At 51.9% G+C, this 19,162-nt stretch overlaps 1 protein-coding gene across 50 annotated transcripts in view; it reads left to right on the top strand.

Moving 5' to 3' along the window:
* The window catches only part of TYK2 (tyrosine kinase 2), a 35,036-nt gene extending 23,237 nt beyond the window's left edge, over positions 1 to 11,799 (top strand). For 21 of the 50 annotated variants that reach the window (XM_074025851.1, XM_074025835.1, XM_074025856.1 and 18 more), the window contains 11 exons: positions 1,179 to 1,306; positions 2,626 to 2,761; positions 2,846 to 3,000; positions 4,043 to 4,193; positions 6,499 to 6,605; positions 6,883 to 7,075; positions 7,436 to 7,554; positions 7,983 to 8,155; positions 8,498 to 8,615; positions 11,170 to 11,280; positions 11,360 to 11,799. In XM_074025851.1, coding sequence (XP_073881952.1) covers positions 1,179 to 1,306; positions 2,626 to 2,761; positions 2,846 to 3,000; positions 4,043 to 4,193; positions 6,499 to 6,605; positions 6,883 to 7,075; positions 7,436 to 7,554; positions 7,983 to 8,155; positions 8,498 to 8,615; positions 11,170 to 11,280; positions 11,360 to 11,494 — 1,526 coding nt within the window. In that variant the 3' untranslated portion in view covers positions 11,495 to 11,799. Of the gene's footprint in view, positions 1 to 1,178; positions 1,307 to 2,625; positions 2,762 to 2,845; positions 3,001 to 4,042; positions 4,194 to 6,498; positions 6,606 to 6,882; positions 7,076 to 7,435; positions 7,555 to 7,900; positions 8,156 to 8,497; positions 8,616 to 11,169; positions 11,281 to 11,359 lie in introns of those variants that run through there. The other 29 variants (XM_074025855.1, XM_074025841.1, XM_074025857.1 and 26 more) reach the window with 9 other exon arrangements.
* Positions 11,800 to 19,162: the final 7,363 nt, after the last annotated feature.

Raw genomic sequence — 19,162 nt, 5'->3', positions numbered from 1 at the left:
TTCCCCACTTTCCCCTGGACCCTGGCTGACGCCCTGACCCACAGCCCCCTGACTACTCTGGTACCCCAACATCACTTAAACCCCAACCTCAAGCCCCCAGCGTCTGCTTATCCACGCCCATCCCCCCCATCCCTAGTTGCTTACTTTGTAGGCTCACCTTTATCTCCTTTTTTGTGAGACGGGGTCTCCCTCTGTTGCCCAGGCTGCAATGCAGTGGTGCCATCATGGCTCACTGAAGCTTCAACCTCCTGGACTCAAGCGATCCTCCTGCCTCAGATTCTTGAGCACCTGGGATCACAGGCATGTGCCGTGGAGGAGGTGGGACACCCAGCTGATTTTTTAAAATTTTTTGTAGAGATGGGGGCCTCACTATATTGCCTAGGCTAGTCTCAAACTCCTGGGCTCAAGGGATCTTCCCGCCTCAGCTTCCCAAGTTTTTTTTGTTTTGTTTTGTTTTGTTTTTTTGAGACGGAATCTCACTCTGTCACCCAGGCTGGAGTGCAGTGGCATGATTTCGGCTCACTGCAAGCTCCACCTCCCAGATTCATACCATTCTCCTGCCTCAGCCTCCTGAGTAGCTGGAACTACAGGCGCCCACCACCACGCCCAGCTAATTTTTTTGTATTTTTAGTAGAGACAGGGTTTCACCGTAATTTTCTGTATCTTTAGTAGAGATGGGGTTTCGACATATTGGCCAGGCTGGTCTCGAACTCCTGAGATCTGCCCGCTTCGGCCTCCCAAAATGCCGGGATTACAGGCGTGAGCCACCATGTCGGCTGTGTGTTTTTTTTTTTTTTAGTAGCGATGGGGTTTCATCATGTTGGGCAGGCTGCCCTCAAACTCCTGACCTCAGGTGATCCACCTGCCTCAGCCTCTCAAAGTGCTGGGATTACAGGCGTGATCCACTATGCCCGGCCCACCTTTCTCTCTTGAACTTCAACTTCCTCCATGCCCCACACCACCTGGACCCCAATGCCCTCATCCACCACTGCCTTTGCTGCATTCCGCATTTCTTCTCTCCCCAAACTCACTTTCAACCCTGACCAAACTCCACCCACACTTCTGCCCTGACACCTCCCCAGCCACATGCCAAGTCCCTCCCTGGCCTCTCCTCCAATTCCCTGCCATCCAGAGGGCAGAAGCAGGCAGGTCACCCCAGAGCAGCTGTGTCTTTGCAGATATCATGGTGACAGAGTACGTGGAGCACGGACCCCTGGACGTGTGGCTGCGGAGGGAGCGGGGCCATGTGCCCATGGCTTGGAAGATGGTGGTGGCCCAGCAGCTAGCCAGCGCCCTCAGCTACCTGGTGTGTGGCCTGTGTCAGTCAGGGAGGGCCAGGAGCCCGGGAGATCGAGACCCACCTGGGCAACAGGGCGAGACCCCGTCTTTTTTTTTTTTTTTAGATGGAGTTACACCCTGTCGCCCAGGCTAGAGTTCAATGGCATGATCTCGGCTTACTGCAACCTTTGCCTCCCGAGTTCAAATGATTCTCCCACCTCAGCCTCCGGAGTAGCTGGGATTACAGGTGCCTGCCACCATGCCCAGCTAATTTTTATATTTTTAGTAGAGATGGGGTTTCACCATGTTGGTCAGGCTGGTCTCGAACTTCTGACCTCGTGATCCACCCGCCTCAGCCTCCCAAAGTGCTGGGATTCTAGGCGTGAGCCACCACGCCCAGCTGGCCCCGTCTTTAAAAAATAAACAAATAGCCAGGCGTGGTGGCTCACACCTGTAATCCCAGCAGTTTGGGAGGCCAAGGCAGGTGGATCACCTGGGGTCAGGAGTTTGAGACCAGCCTGGCCAATATGGTGAAACCTTGCCTCTGCTAAAAATACAAAAAAAAATTAGCCAATGTGAGGCCGGGTGCGGTGGCTCATGCCTATAATCCCAGCACTTTGGGAGGCCGAGGCAGGCAAATCACGAGGTCAGGAGTTCAAGACCAGCCTGACCAATATGGTGAAACCCCATCTCTACTAAAAATACAAAAATTAGCCGGTCGTGGTGGTGCACGCCTATAATCCCAGCTACTTGGGAGGCCGAGGAAGTAGAATCGCTTGAACCTGGGAGACAGAGGTTGCAGTGAGCCAAGATCGTGCCACTGCACTTCAGCCTGGGTGACAGAGTGAGACTCTGTCTCAAAAAAAAAAAAAAAAAAAAATTATCCAATGTGGTAACTTGCACCTGTAGGCCCAGGGACTCAGGAAGCTGAGGTGGGAGGATCACCTGGGCCCAGGAATTTGAGGCCACAGTAAGCTATGATCACGCCACTGTACCCCAGCCTGGACAGCAGCATAGCTAGACCCCATCTCTACCAAAAATTTAAGAATGAGCCAGCCGTCGTGGTGTGCACCTGTAATTCTAGCTACTTGGAAGACTTGAGCCCTGGAGTTTGAGGCTGCAGTGAGCTATGTTCGTGCCACTATACTCCAGCCTGAGAGACAGAATGAGCCCCTGTCGCAAAAAAAAAAAAGAAAAAAAATAACCCCCTCAAAAAACAAAACAAAAAGAAACCCAGTGATGGTCACAGTTGTCCTTTTCACATTGACTGTCCCTATGGGGTCCAGGTTTGGGGTTGGCATCTGTGCCCCTCCTGAGTGGCCACACCCCCTCTCCTGCCCACCTCAGGAGAACAAGAACCTGGTACATGGTAATGTGTGTGGCCGGAACATCCTGCTGGCTCGGCTGGGGCTGGCAGAGGGCACGAGCCCCTTCATCAAGCTGAGTGATCCTGGCGTGGGCCTCGGTGCCCTCTCCAGGGAGGGTGAGTACCCGAGGGGACCTGGGCACAGTCGGGGGCTTCCCCTGCTCCTTTCACCCTTGGTGACCTCTGACCTTGGCCTCCCAGAGCGGGTGGAGCGGATCCCCTGGATGGCCCCCGAATGCCTCCCAGGTGGGCCCAACAGCCTAAGCATTGCCATGGACAAGTGGGGGTTTGGTGCCACCCTCCTGGAGATCTGCTTTGATGGAGAGGCCCCGCTGCAGAGCCGCAGCTCCTCCGAGGTATGTCTAGGAGACCCTTGGGCCCTCCCCACGATGGGGACCTCTCCAAGGAATCCAGAGGACAGAATCAGAGCTCAAAGCTGCCTCTCCTCTGGTCTCGTGACTTCAAGTCTGTCTGGGCCACCAGCAGGTGGTCCACTCGTTGGGGCTCAATGTAGTCCTAGCCTTTTTAGGTCCTTGTGGAAGTCACTTGTGCCTGGTACACACAAGGCAAGTAAGAGACTTGATTTCAGTTTTAGGCAGAGTGACCAGGGCAGTGATGGGAGAGGCCCAGGCTGCGGAGTGGGGAAGAGGGGTGGAGGATGTGCCTCACTCAGCAGCGGGGTCAGACAAGGCTTCCCAGAGGAGGTTTGTGAGTGACGGTTTTTTTTTTTTTAAGACGAAGTTTCGCCTTGTTGCCCAGGCTGGAATGCAATGGCATGATTTCGGCTCACTGCAACCTTCGCCTTCCAGGTTCAAGTGATTCTGTCTCAGCCTCCCGAGTAGAGGGGATTATAGACACATGCCACCACACCTGGCTAATTTTTGTGTTTTTTGTAGAGACAGGGTTTCAGCATATTGGTCAGGCTGGTCTTGAACTCCTGACCTCAGGTGATCTGCCCGCCTTGGCCTCCCGAAGTGCTGGGATTACAGGCATGAGCCATAGTGCCTGGTCCCAGAAAAGGTTTTATCTAAGTGTAGAATTATGCCAACAAGTCCGGCTAAGAAGGGCAGCCTAGGCAGAGTGCATGGCCTGTGCAAAGGCTGAGGCTTCAGTGTATTGAGGAGCTGTGGTCTATAGGAGGGGCGGGAGGGGACCTCCGGGCTGGAGGCTGACTGTGACACTCCAGCTCTGCATAATCACTGGACCTGGGTCCCAGGCTTGGCTCTGCGGCTGTGAGCATGTCCTCCCACTTTGTGGAGCCTCAGTTGCCTCATCTGTATAATGGGACTGATAAGAGTGGGCACCTGGCGGTCCACTGTGGGGGCTTGACTCTGCCTCTTGGGGAAGGGGTGGGGGCGAGGGGAGGATGTTGACTCCTCTGAGTCCCTTCCCCAACAGAAGGAGCATTTCTACCAGAGGCAGCACCGGCTGCCCGAGCCCTCCTGCCCAGAGCTGGCCACACTCACCAGCCAGTGTCTGACCTATGAGCCAACCCAGAGGCCTTCATTCCGCACCATCCTGCGTGACCTCACCCGGCTGCAGCCCCACAGTGAGCTCCATCCCAGTGCTGGGACCCTGGGGAAGTGGGACGGGGCTGGGATCCCTGCTGTATGCCTACAGCGCACGAGAGGTCTCTGTACAGTGGTTCAGGGTGTGTGCCAATTTCTTGCAGTGGCGTTCATAAGCATGCCCTGCCTGGCTGCCCTGAGCTCTCCTTTATTTATTATTAATTAATTAATTTATTTATTTATTTATTTTGCGATGGAATCTTGCTCTGTCACCCAGCCTGGAGCACAGTGACGCGATCTTGGCTCACTGCAACCTCCACCTCCTGGGTTCAAGCAATCCTCCCACCTCAGCCTCCCAAGTAGCTAGGATTACAAGCACGTGCCACTTTGCCTGGCTAATTTTTGTATTTTTAGTACAGGTGGGGTTTTGCCATGTTGGCCAGGCTGGTCTCAAACTCTAGACCTCAAACGATCTATCCACCTCAGCCTCCCAAATTGCTGGGATTACAGGCATGAGCCACTGTGCCTGGCCTCCTTAATGTTTTGTCTGGGCAGAGACACAACTTCTTTGGATTAGAGATTTAGAACATTGCAGTTTTTTTTTTTTTTCTTTAAAAAAAATTTTTGTATTGTTTTCTTAAAAAAATTAATATGTTATTTTATTTCTTTTTTTGTTTGTTTTGAAACAGAGTCTCACTCTGTTGCCAGGGTGGAGTGCAGTGGTGTAATCTTGGGTCACTGCAACCTCCGCCTCCTGGGTTCAAGTAATTCTCCTGCCTCAGCCTCTCGAGTAGCTGGGACTACAGGCGCCCGCCACCACGCCCGGCTAGTTTTTGTATTTTTAGTAGAGATGAGAATTCACCATATTGGCCAGGATGGTCTCGATCTCTTGACCTCGTGATCCACCCGCCTCGGCCTCCCAAAGTGCTGGGATTACAGGTGTGAGCCACTGTGCCTGGCCTATTTTCTTTTTCTTTCTTTCTTTCTTTTTTTTTTTTTTTAGATGGAGTTTTGCTCTTGTTGCCCAGGCTGGAGTGCAATGGCGTGATCTTGGTCCACTGCAACTTCCGCCTCCCCGGTTGAGCACTTCTCTTGCCTCAGCCTCCCGAGTAGCTGGGATTACAGGCGTCCGCCACCATGTCCAGCTAATTTTTGTATTTTTAGTAGAGACGGGGTTTCACTATGTTGGCTAGGCTGGTCTCAAACTCCTGACCTCAGGTGATCCACCCTCCTCAGCCTCCCAAAGTGCTGGGATTACAGGCATGAGCCACCATGCCCGGCCTAATATGCCATTTTCAACTGGTCATATCACATTTTTCTTTCTCTTTTTTTGTTTTAAAGACTAGGTCTTGCTGTGTTGTCCAGGCAGAAGTGTGGTGGCTATTCACAGACACGATCATGGCTAACTGCAGCCTGGAACTCCTGAGCTCTAGGGATCCTCCTGCCTCAGCCTCCCAAAGTGCTGGGATTACAGGTGTGAGCCACCACACCTGACCAGTTTTTCTTTTTTCTCTATGAAATATCTGTGCCTTCTATCCAATCTCAGAACTTCCAGATGTCAGGTTTTTCTGTTTTTTCTTTTTCTTTCTTTCTTTCTTTTTTTTTTTTTTAAGAGACAGTCTCGGCCGGGCGCGGTGGCTCAAGCCTGTAATCCCAGCACTTTGGGAGGCCGAGACGGGCGGATCACGAGGTCAGGAGATCGAGACCATCCTGGCTAACACCGTGAAACCCCGTCTCTACTAAAAATACAAAAAACTAGCCGGGCGAGGTGGTGGGCGCCTGTAGTCCCAGCTACTCGGGAGGCTGAGGCAGGAGAATGGCGTAAACCCGGGAGGCGGAGCTTGCAGTGAGCTGAGATCCGGCCACTGCACTCCAGCCTTGGTGACAAAGCGAGACTCCGTCTCAAAAAAAAAAAAAAAAAAAAAAAAAAAAAAGAGACAGTCTCTCTCTGTGGCCCAGATTCACTGCAGCCTCAAAACTCCTGGGCTCAAACAATCCTCCTACCTCAGCCTGCTGAGTAGCTGGGACCACAGGCACGTGCCGCCACACCTGGCTAATTTTTTTTTTTTTTTTAACTTTTTTGTGGAGATGGGGTTTCACCATGTTGTCCAGGCTGGTCTTGAACTCCTGGGCTCAAGTGATCCTCCCGCCTCGGCCTCCCAAACAGGTGTCAGTGTTGATGCAGCCAACTCTGCATCATTTTGGACAGTAAGTGGATTCAGCTGTTGCAGGAAAAAGTTTTCTTACCTCTGGGATCAGATCCTGGGGTAGCTGAGGCTGGCTTTGTGACTCCCAAGTGTGTGCCTGCTGGGGAAAGGATCGGGGTCAGGCCTTTACCCACCGCAGCTCTTCCAGATCTTGCTGATGTCTTGATTGTGAACCCGGACTCATCGGCGTCAGACCCTACGGTTTTCCACAAGCGCTATTTGAAAAAGATCCGAGATCTGGGCGAGGTGAGGGTGGGGCCCGGGCTGCTAAAAGGCCCACCTGGTCGGGGAGGAGTTTGGGGGTTGAGGATAAATACCTGCCTAAGGTGATTCCCAGGAGATGTGGGTGAGACCCTCTGCTTTGAGGGAGGTCTAGGTGCCAGGGAGTCTTAATAGCGCGGAGTGGGCTGGGCCTGGGGTATTCCGAAAGCATCTGCCTGGAGGAGTGGCCTGGGAAATCGGGGGCTGGGGAGTGGTGCAGGGATTGGGGAGATGGAGCTGACCCTGGTGCGCTCCCGACCAGGGTCACTTCGGCAAGGTCAGTTTGTACTGCTACGATCCGACCAACGACGGCACTGGCGAGATGGTGGCGGTGAAAGCCCTTAAGGCAGACTGCGGCCCCCAGCACCGCTCGGGCTGGAAGCAGGAGATTGAGATTCTGCGCACGCTCTATCACGAGCACATCGTCAAGTACAAGGGCTGCTGCGAGGACCAAGGTGGGCGGGACCCGGCAATCCCTCGATACTCGAGGGGGCGTGATTAGAGCGTGGGTGTGCCCTTGTGGGCGGGGCCAGTCTGGCCTAGCCAATTAGAGACTCTCAACCCCAGGCTGCAGAACGCGATTCTTGGCAGCTGGGTGAGCGTGGTCAGGCTGCCTCCTTCCTATCTGGGGGGTGCTACCTGCTGGGGCCAGGATGGACGGGAGCCACCAGCAGCTCCCTCAAGTGAGAATGGGGTTCTGTGCGCGGGTCTTGGCCTTCCCTCCCGACATTGGAGGGGCTCTGCTGGGCTCAGGGTAGGCGATCCCCGGCCCGCCCTTTATCGCCCCCCACGGGGGCCGCCCCTCTCCGCGGCAGGCGAGAAGTCGCTGCAGCTGGTCATGGAGTACGTGCCCCTGGGCAGCCTCCGAGACTACCTGCCCCGGCACAGCGTCGGGCTGGCCCAGCTGCTGCTCTTCGCCCAGCAGATCTGCGAGGTGGGTCGGCCCCGCCCCTGCTTCCGGAGCTTGCCCCTTCCTCTTCAGCTTGGGCTGGCCTCAGCTGTCCGATGCAGTCTGCTCTCACGCTCCGCCCCTGCTTATTTGCCCAGGCCCTCTTGTCCTTGCGCTGACCTCCGAATTGGTCGGCTTGCTTGGCCACACCCCCTCCTCCAAGCGACCACGCACTGCAGGCTTGGCCCCTCCCAACTCGCCCTCCTGCCCAGCGTTGCTAGTCTAGCCCCGTCCCTGCTCTCTGGCTTAACCTCCTTTTGCTTGGTGCCACTTGCCATCCGGCCCTCTTCAGCGGCCGGGTAGCCACAGGCCTGACCTGACTGTCTCCCAGCCTTGCTGGCTGCTCAGGTCCTGCGGTCGCCCCCGGCCGAACCCCGCCCTGTTGAAACTGACGAGCCCTGCCCCGCCCCCAGGGCATGGCCTATCTGCACGCGCAGCACTACATCCACCGAGACCTAGCCGCGCGCAACGTGCTGCTGGACAACGACAAGCTGGTCAAGATCGGGGACTTTGGCCTAGCCAAGGCCGTGCCCGAAGGCCACGAGTACTACCGCGTGCGCGAGGATGGGGACAGCCCCGTGTTCTGGTGATCAGGCGGGGTGCAGTCTGAGGGGGTGCTGGGGTCACTTGAAACAGGCAGGGTGGAGTAGACGGATGCTGAGTCTCATGACGGCATGGTCTCGGTGAAGTGCGTCCGGGGGTGGGGCCTATGGAGGCAAGGGGCTGTGTATAGAGTGCGGCTTGGCCTGGTGAGCAGGGTTAACCCGGCCTAGCCAATGAACGCCTCACCCCGCTCAGGCTGCGCTCTTTAGGGTGGGTCCCAACTGAGCCCAGAGGGTCCTTCAGTCTCAGGTGAGGGCTTCAGCCTGGTCTGATCCCCAAACCCTCAGTGCAGCCCCCCGAGGCCTGAGTGACCCCCTTCCCCTAGGTATGCCCCAGAGTGCCTGAAAGAGTATAAGTTCTACTATGCGTCCGATGTCTGGTCCTTCGGGGTGACCCTGTATGAGCTGCTGACGCACTGTGACTCCAGCCAGAGCCCCCCCACGGTGAGAGCCAGGCCCGCAGCCCCACCAGGAGTTTGCTAGAGCAATTAGAAAACCATGTAGTTAGGCCGGGCGCGGTGGCTCACATCTGTAATCTAGCACTTTGAGAGGCCGAGACGGGCGGATCACTTGAGGTCAGGAGTTCAAAACCAGCTTGGCCATCTTGGTGAAACCCCGTCTCTACTAAAAATACAAAAAAAAAAAAAAAAAATTAGCTAGGCATGGTGGTGTGTGCCTGTAATCCCTGCTACTTGAGAGGCTGAGACAGGAGAATCGCTTGAACCCGGAGACGGAGGTTACAGTGAGCCCGAGATCGTGCCACCGCACTCCAGCCTGGGTGACAAGAGGGAGACTCCGGGCGAGGTGGCGGGCGCCTGTAGTCCCAGCTACTCGGGAGGCTGAGGCAGGAGAATGGCGTAAACCCGGGAAGCGGAGCTTGCAGTGAGCTGAGATCCAGCCACTGCACTCCAGCCTGGGCGACAGAGCGAGACTCCGTCTCAAAAAAAAAAAAAAAAAAAAAAATTGAAAAGCATGCGTTCACATCCCAGCTCCTCACTCTCGCCAGTACTCACCCACAAGAGCTCAGAGTACTGATCTGTAAAATGGCCCACCTACAGTGCAGGGAGCCACAAATTGTGACAGAAACCCTCAAACGGAGGCAGGCAAAATAGGAACAATTTATTCTGCTATTTGCAAACTTCATGGATGGGGGAGCCAGGGACTTCATCCTGGACCCTCGGATCTCATCAGGAATCCTGTTTTCCATCTCTCGGATCTACTGTTCTTTGTGGTATCATCTGTCAGGCAAGGTTTCTCTCTGTGTGGTGGTAATAGTGCCCCCTAGCCCTCAGGGAACCCATACCTCTGGCTCAGGGTCCTAGTGGTCCTTTTTTCTGCTTAATTCTCAGGACTTGGTCTGATTGGTCCAGCTTGGTTCCTGTGTGCACTCCCAGGTCTATCAATGCGTAGTCATGGGCCACAGGGATTGGCCAGCCCTGACTTTGGGGGAGGAGCCAAGGGTGTGTTAGGGGCTTATTCCAAAGTGCTTTTGTGAGAATAAAAAGGCTAGCGCGGTGGCTCACTCCTGTAATCCCAACACTGGGAGCTCGGGAGCGAGAGCACTGCTTGAACCCAGGAGTTCGAGAACAGCCTGGGCAATGTAGTGAGACCTCGCATCTTCTTTTTTTTCTTTTTCTTTTTTTAGACGGAGTCTTGCTCTGTCGCCCAGGCTGGAGTGCAGTGGCGCGATCTGGGCTCACTGCAAGCTCCGCCTCCCGGGTTCACGCCATTCTCCTGCCTCAGCCTCCCGAGTAGCTGGGACTACAGGCGCCTGCCACCACGGCCGGCTAATTATTTTTTTGTATTTTAAGTGGAGACGGGACTTCACCGTGTTAGTCAGGATGGTCTCGATTTACTGACCTTTTGATCCGCCCGCCTTGGCCTCCCAAAGTGCTGGGATTACAGGTGTGAGCCACCGCGCTGGGCCTTTTTTTTTTTTAAAGACAGTCTTGCTCTGTCGCCCAGGCTGGAGAGCAGGGGCGTGATCTCTGCTTACTGCAACCTCCACCTCCCTCCACCTCCATTAAATGTGAAACTTTAATGGAGTTTCATATTTGTTGCCCAAGCGATTCTCGTGCCTCAGCCTCCCAAGACCGTGTTTCTGAAAAAAAAAAAAAAAAAAAAAAAGCCGGGAGCAGTGGCTCACGCCTGTAATCCCAACACTTTGGGAGGCTGAGGTGGGTGGATCACCTGAGGTCAGGAGTTCAAGACCAGCCTGGCCAACATGGCGAAACCCCGTCTCTACTAAAAGTACAAAAATTAGCCGGGCGTGGTGGCAGGTGCCTGTAATCCCTGCTACTCAGGAGGCTGAGGCAGGGAGAAATGCTTGAACCCAGGAGGCGGAGGTTGCAGTGAGTCAAGATCATGCCATTGCACTCCAGCCTGGGTGAAAGAGCGAGAGACTGTCTCAAAAAAAAATTCTGGATGATAAGAACAACCTGCTGTGAGGCTTAATAATAACAGCAAACACCTGACTCAGGCTTACTCTATGAATATTAGTTTAACGTTCACAGTAATCCCTGGTGGCAGATGTTATTACCCTATTTTATGGATGAGAAAACTGAGGCCCAGAGAAGTGAACGCAAATTCAAAGTCACACAGCTGAGAAGTGTAAGAGGTGGGATTGGAACCCATGCAGTCGATTTCACGAAGTTGCAGAATGATTTTTTTTCTGTGACGGAGTTTCGCACTTGTAGCCCAGGCTGGAGTGCAATGGCACAATATCAGCTCACTGCAACGTCCACCTCCCAGGTTCAAGCGATCCTCCTGCTTCAGCCTCCCAAGTAGCTGGGATTATAGGCGCCCGCCACCACGCCCAGCTAATTTTTGTATTTTTAGTAGAGATGGGGTTTCACCATGTTGGCCAGGCTGGTCTCGAACTCCTGACTTCAGGTGATCCACCCGCCTCAGCCTCCCAAAGTGCTGGGATTACAGGCATAAGCCACTGCGCCCGGCTTTCATTGCCTCTTGAAAAGAGCTTGCCTTGTTTCTCCTGTAGAAATTCCTTGAGCTCATAGGCATCACCCAGGGTCAGATGACAGTTCTGAGACTCACCGAGTTGCTGGAACGAGGGGAGAGGCTGCCACGACCTGACAAATGTCCCTGTGAGGTGAGACTTTGTCTTTCCCTGACCCCACCATCCTGCTGTGGAGAGGGCAGCCCCCACCAGCCCTGGTTTTTCCTTCTAGGTCTATCATCTCATGAAGAACTGCTGGGAGACAGAGGCGTCCTTCCGCCCAACCTTCGAGAACCTCATACCCATCCTGAAGACAGTCCATGAGAAGTACCAAGGCCAGGCCCCTTCCGTGTTCAGTGTGTGCTGAGGCACGATGGCAGCCCTGCCTGGGAAGATTGAACCAGGCAGTGGCTGCAGACGGGGCCTTCTGCTTCCTGCCCCAGGATGAAACCAAGAGGGAGACGTCAACCTCACCTACACCCTGTGCCTTACTCCTGTCTGGAGACCCCACCTTTGTGAACTTACTTTTCTTCCATGGCCGTGAACCTGACCATGATTTTGAAGGACCCACGATGTGTAGGGTCACTAATCCGGCCCTTGAACCCCCAGCTTCCAAACTTGAGGCCCACCATTTCCACCATCTGGTAATAAACTCCTGTTTCCTCTGCTGGAGCCCGTGATTCTTGGAGCCCTCTTTCAGAAAGGTGGGTTAGCTGGGGATCTGGTCTCCTGTGGACAGCAGCTAGCATGAGACAGCGCAGAGGTAGCTGGATTCAACTATTTAACAGTTTTATTTTTTTGGACAGGGTCTGGTTCTGTCACCCAGGCTGGAGTGCAGTGGCTCAATCTCAGCTCACTGCAACCTCCACCTCTTGGGCTGAAGTGATCCTCTGGCCTCAACCTCCCCAGTAGCTGGGACCACAGGCCTGCATCACCACACCAGGCTAATTGTTTTTTTTTGATACTTTTTGTAGAGACTGGGTTTTGCCATGTTGTCCAGGCTGATCTCAAAATCCTGAGCTCAAGCAATGCATCCATCTTGGTGTCTCAAAGCTCTAGGATTACATGGTGGTGAGCCACCACACCAGGCCTCAACTTTTTTTTTTTTTTTTTGAGATGGAGTCTTTTTTTGTTTTCAGATGGAGTCTCCCTTTGTCGCCCAGGCTGGAGTGCACTGGCGCGATCTTGGCTCACTGCAACCTCCGCCTCCCGGGTTCAAGCAATTTTCCTGCCTTCCTGAGTAGCTGGGATTACAGGCATGTGCTACCACACCCAGCTAAGTTTTTTGTTTTTGTTTTTGTTTTTGTTTACGTTTCGAGACGGAGTCTCACTCTGTCACCCAGGCTGGAGTGCAGTGGCACGATCTTGGCTCACTGCAAGCCCCGCCTCCCAGGTTCACGCCATTCTCCTGCCTCAGCCTCCCGAGTAGCTGGGACTACAGGTGACCACCATCATGCCCGGCTAAATTTTGGTATTTTTAGTAGAGATGAGGTTTCCCATGTTGGCCAGGCTGGTCTTGAACTCCTGACCTCAGGTGATCCACTTTTCTCCACCTCCCAAAGTGCTGGGATTACAGGCGTGAGCCACTGCGCCTGGCCAATAACTACTGACTTGCTATCTCACAGGACTCATGTAAAGAGCTCATGAGGTGGTATCTGAAAATGCTTAGCAGAAAGACATGCAAACAAGTGCTTAATAAATATACAATATTATTGTTGGCTGGGCGCAGTGGCTCATTGCCTGTAACCCCAGCACTTTGGGAGGCTGAAACAGGAGGATCCCTTGAGTCCAGGAGTTCGAGACCAGCCTGGGCAACATAGGGAGACCCTGTGTATTTATTTATTTATTTATTTATTTATTTATTTATTTATTTATTTGACAGAGTTTTGCTCTTGTTCTCCAGGTTGGAGTGCAATGGTGCTATCTCGGCTTACTGCAACCTTCCGCTCCTGGGTTCAAGCGATTCTCCTGCCTCAGCCTCCTGAGTAGCTGGGATTACAGGCATATACCACCACATCTGGCTAATTTTGTATTTTTAGTAGAGACGGGGTTTCACCATGTTGGTCAGGCTGCTCTCAAACTCCTGACCTCAGGTGATCTGCCTGTTTTGGCCTCCCAAAGTGTTGGGATTTCAGGCGTGAGCCACTAAGCCTGGCCTATATTATTTTTAAATAAAAATTTTAAAAATGAAGTTGGCTGGGTACAGTGGCTCACGCCTGTAATCCCAGCACAGCACTTGGAAAGGCCGAGACGAGCGGATCAGTTGAGGTCAGGAGTTTGAGACCAGCCTGCCCAACATGGCAAAACCCCTTCTCTACTAAATATACAAACATTAGCTGGGCATGGTGGCAGGCACCTGTAATCCCAGCTACTTGGGAGGCTGAGGCAGGAGAATCACTTGAACCTAGGAGGCAGAGGTTGCAGTGAGCCAAGATCGAGCCATTGCACTCCAGCCCGGGTGACAAGAGCAAAACTCTGTCTCAAAAAAAATAAAGACACATGCACACATATGTTTATTGTGGCACTATTCACAATAGCAAAGACTTGGAACCAACCCAAATGTCCATCAGTGATAGACTGGATTAAGAAAATGTGGCACAGGCCGGGCGCGGTGGCTCAAGCCTGTAATCCCAGCACTGTGGGAGGCCGAGACGGGCAGATCACGAGGTCAGGAGATCGAGACCATCCTGGCTAACACGGTGAAACCCCGTCTCTACTAAAAAATACAAAAAACTAGCCGGGCGAGGTGGCGGGCGCCTGTAGTCCCAGCTACACAGGAGGCTGAGGCAGGAGAATGGCATAAACCCGGGAGGCGGAGCTTGCAGTGAGCTGAGATCCGGCCACTGCACTCCAGCCTGGGCGACTGAGCGATACTCCGTTCCAAAAAATAAATAAATAAGAAAATGTGGCACATATACACCATGGAATACTATGTAGCCATAAAAAAGGATGAGTTTATATCCTTTGCAGGGACATGGATGAAGCTGGAAACCATCATTCTCAGCAAACTATCACAAGGACAGAAAACCAAACACTGCATGTTCTCATTCATAGGTGGGAATTGAACAATGAGAACACTTGGACACAGGGCGGGGAACATCACATATCCACACCGGGGCCTGTTGTGGGGTAGGGGCCTGCGGGAGGGATAGCATTAGGAGAAATACCTAATGTAAATGACGAGTTAATGGGTGCAGCAAACCAACATGTCACATGTATACCTATGTAACCTGCACATTGTGCACATGTACCCTAGAACTTAAAAAAAAATGAAACCATGAACAATCTTGGTTATTTACCAAGTTTGTTCTTGTTGAGGAAACAAAATTAAGATTTGAGAGAAAAAAAATACAAAAATTAGCCAGGTGTGGTGGCACACGCCTGTAATCTCAGCTACTCTAGAGGCTGAGGCGGGAGAATCACTTGAACTGGGAGGCAGAGTGCATTGAGCTGAGATCGCACCACTGCACTCTAGCCTGAGCGATAGAGCAAGACTGTCTGGAAAAAAAAAGAAAAAATGTATTACTGTTATTCTGGTGTTCGGCAAAGTGTTTCTACTTAACCTGTGTGACTTGAGATGGTGAGATAGATTATGAGTCAGACACATTTGTGAAAGGCACTTAAATATCCCCAAAAGGACTTTTTTGTGGGGGTGGGGACTGGGTCTCGCTCTGTCACCCACACTGGAGTATAGTGGTGCTATTACAGCTCACTGCAACCTTGACCTCCCGGGCTCAAGTGATCCTCCCACCTCAGCCTCCGTAAGAGCTGGGACTATAGGCTCCTGCCATGTCACCTGGCTAACTTTTTGCTTTTCATTTTATTTTATTTTATTTTATTTTTTATTTTTATTTTTTTTGAGACAGAGTCTCGCTGTGTCGCCCAGGCTGGAGTGCAGTGGCCGGATCTCAGCTCACTGCAAGCTCCGCCTCCCGGGTTCACGCCATTCTCCTGCCTCAGCCTCCCAAGTAGCTGGGACTACAGGCGCCCGCCACCTCACCCGGCTAGTTTTTGGTATTTTTTAGTACAGACAGGGTTTCACCATGTTAGCCAGGATGGTCTCGATCTCCTGACCTTGTGATCCACCCGTCTCGGCCTCCCAAAGTGCTGGGATTACAGGCTTGAGCCACCGCGCCCGGCCTATTTTATTTATTTATTTATTTTTTGGAGAAGGAGTCTCACTATGTCCCCCAGGCTGGAGTGCAATAGCACGGTCTTAGCTCAGTGCAACCTCCACCTCCTAAGTTCATGTGATTCTCCTGCCTCAGCCTCCCCAGTAGTGGGATTACAGGCACCTGCCACCATGCCCAGCTAATTTTTGTATTTTTAGTAGAGACAGGGTTTCACCATGTTGGCCACACTGGTCTTGAACTCCTGACCTTAGGTGATACACCCACCTCAGCCTCCAAAAGTGCTGAGATTATAGGTGTGAGCCACCACACCTGGCCATCTGGCTAATTCTAAAATTTTTTGTAGATACAGAGTCTTACTCTGCTGCCCAGCCTGGTCTCAAACTCCTGGGCTCAAGTGATCCTCCCACCTTAGCCTCTTGAGTAATAGGATAACAACTCAATTTGTTTAGAACAGTTTTAGGTTGGCCGGGCGCGGTGGCTCAAGCCTGTAATCCCAGCACTTTGGGAGGCCGAGGCGGGCGGATCACGAGGTCAGGAGATCGAGACCATCCTGGCTAACACGGTGAAACCCCGTCTCTACTAAAAATAGAAAAAGAAATTAGCCGGGCGTGGTGGCGGGCGCCTGTAGTCCCAGGTACTCCGGAGGCTGAGGCAGGAGAATGGCGTGAACCCGGGAGGCGGAGCTTGCAGTGAGCCGAGATCGCGCCACTGCACTCCAGTCTGGGCGACAGAGCGAGACTCCGTCTCAAAAAAAAAAAAAAAAAAAAAAAGAACAGTTTTAGGTTTACAGCAAAGTTGAGTGGAAAATACAGAGTTCTCCTATGCCCCCTCCCCCCCACCCCCCTGCACAACCTCCCTTGCTGTCCACATCCTATACCACAGTGATATATTTGTTAGAATCTATGAACCTCGGCAGACACGGTGGTTCATGCCTGTAATCCCAGCACTTTGGGAGGTCAGGAGTTCAAGACCAGCCTGGGCAACATGGTGAAACCCCATCTCTACTAAAAATACAAAAACTAGCCATGCATGGTGGTGGGCACCTGTACTCCCAGCTACTCAGGAGGCTGAGGCAGGAGAATTGCTTGAACCCGGGAGGTGGAGGTGGAGGTTGCAGTGAGCCAAGATCGTGCTACTGCACTCCAGCCTGGGCGGCAGAGCGACACTCCATCCGAAAAAAAAAAAAAAAAAAAAAAACAACTATGACCCTCCACTGACATATCATTTTCTCCTGAAGTTTGTACTTTACATGAGGGTTCACTCTTGCTGTTGTACGTTCTGTGGGGTTGGACAAACGTGTAAAGCATGAACCCATCAATATAGTATCACATGGAGTAGTTTCCCTGCGCTAAGTCATTCATGCACTGCCTATTCATCCCTCTCTTCTCACTAACCCCTGGCAACCGCTGATCTGTTATTTACTGTCCCCATAGTTTTGAGACAGAGTCTTGCTCTGTCATCCAGGCTGGAGTGCAGTGGCGCAATCTCTGCTCACTGCAACCTCCCCCTCCCACGCTCAAGTTAATTTCTGTATTTTTTGTAGAGCCGAAGTTTCGTCATGTTATCCAGGTTGGTGAAGTCCCGGGCTTAAATGATCCCCCTACCTCAGCCTCCCAAAGTGCTAGGCTTTCAGGCATGAGCCACCACACCTGCCCAATAGATCATTTATTTTTAGTTCTGAATAATTAAATAAAAATACAAACAAGGTCCCCAATTGCATTTGGTTGAGGCTAGTTTTCTGTAAGTCTCTTTTAGTTCTGAAAAAATAAAATAAAAAATAAAAATACAGGGCCAGGCACAGTGGCTCACGCCTGTAATCCTAGCACTTTGGTTGGCCGAGGCAGGCAGACCACCTGAGGTCAAGAGAGACCAACATGGCCAACATGGCAAAACCCCGTCTCTACTAAAAATACAAAAATTAGCTGGGTGCGGTGGCATGCGCCTATAATCCCAGCTACTCAGGAGTCTGAGGCAGGAGAAATGCTTGAACCCAGGAGGCGGAGGTTGCAGTGAGCCGAGATTGCGCCACTGCACTCCAGCCTGGGCAACAAGAGTGAAACTCCATCTCAAAAAATTAAATTAAATTAAACAAAAATACAAACAAGGTCCCCAATTGCATTTGGTCGAGGCCAGTTTTCTGTAAGTCTCTTTTGGTCTATGGGTTCCTCTTTATGTCTTTTGCCCCCTTGCAACATATTTGTGGATGAAACTAGGTTGTTTGTCTTGTTGACTTTTTTTTTTTTTTGAGATGTAGCCTTGTTCTGTCGCCCAGGCAGGAGTGCAGTGGCATGATCTTGGCTCACTGCAACCTCTGCCTCCTGGGTCCAAGCGATTCTCCTGCCTCAGTCTCCCAAGTAGCTGGGATTACAGGCCTGGGGCCAGTACGCCTGACTAATTTTTGTATTTTTAGTAGAGATGGGGTTTCGCCATGTTGGCCAGGCTGGTCTCGAACTCCTAACTTCAAGTGATCCGCTCACCTCGGCCTCCCAAAGTGCTGGAATTACAGTCATGAGCCACCGCGCCTGGCCTGTTTTTTTTTTTTCCTTTTTCTGCATTGCTATTAAAGATTTTGGCTGGGGCCGGGCGCGGTGGCTTATGCCTGTAATCCCAACTCTGTGGGAGGCCAAGGCGGGTCAGGAGTTCAAGACAAGCCTGGCCAACATGGTGAAACCCTGTCTCTACTAAAAATACAAAAATTAGCTGGGTGTGGTGGCAGGCGCCTATTATCTCAGCTACTTGGGTAGCTGAGGCAGGAGAATCACTTGAACCTGGGAGGTGGAGGTTGTAGCGAGCCGAGATTGTACCACCGCACTCCAGCCTGAGCGACAGAGCAAGACTTTATCTCAAAAAAAAAAAAAAAAAAAAAAAAGATTGTTTCCTCATAATCGTAAAGCCGTTATACTCAGTGCAGGTACAGCTAGTACATTTTGCTCAACCCCCCACAGGCTCTGTTCCCTTTACGAGGTATTTATTTATTTTTATTTTTGCGACAGAATCTTGCTCTGTCATCCTGGCTGGAGTGCAGTGGCACGATCTTGGCTCACTGCAACCTCCGCCTCCAGGGCTGTCAGTTCTTGTGCCTCAGTCTTCCAAGTATCTGGGAGTAGAGGCGTGCACCACCACGTCCAGTGAATTTTTTGTATTTTTAGTAGCCATGTTGGCCAGGCTTTTACTAGCTATTTATAATATGCTTGAATCACTCATAGGAATGAAATACTGTCAGTATCAATAGTTAGCAGCCCTTTCAAAATACATTTTGTTGCTTCTATAGAAACCTTAACTATTCTATTAGTCCAGTAATTCCAAATGGTCTTATTATTTCTTGGGTTTTTTGTTTGTTTTTTGTTTTTGTTTTTGTTTTTGTTTTTGAGACATTGTTTCTCTCTTGTTGCCCAAGCTGGAGTGCAATGGTGCGACCTCGGCTCACTGCAAACTCCTCCTCTGAGGTTCAAGTGATTCTCCTGCCTCAGCCTCACAAGTAGCTGGGATTACAGGCACGAGCCACCATGCCTGGCTAATTTTTTGGATTTTTAGTAGAGACCAGGTTTCATCATGTTAGCCAGGCTGGTCTCGAACTCCTGACCTCAGGTAATCCATCCACTTCAGCCTCCCAATGTCCTGGAATTATAGGCATGAGCCACCGCACCTGGCTGATCTTATTATTTCTATACATAATATATGATATTTTGACTGGGCACAGCAGCTTATGCTTGTAATCACAGCACTTTGGGAGGCCAAGGCAGGTGGATCACCTGAGGTCGGTGGATCACCTGAGGTCAGCAGATCGAGACCAGCTTGGCCGACATGGCAAAACCCCATTTCTACTACAAATACAAAAATTAGCCAGGTGTGGTGGCACACACCTGTAATCCCAGCTAGTCTGGAGGCTGAGGCAGAAGAAC

The sequence above is a fragment of the Macaca fascicularis genome, chromosome 19, assembly GCF_037993035.2.
Source record: "Macaca fascicularis isolate 582-1 chromosome 19, T2T-MFA8v1.1".
Taxonomy (NCBI): Eukaryota; Metazoa; Chordata; class Mammalia; order Primates; family Cercopithecidae; genus Macaca; species Macaca fascicularis.
Note: the sequence above shows the minus strand (reverse complement) of the source record. Positions and strands in the feature narration are given on the sequence as shown.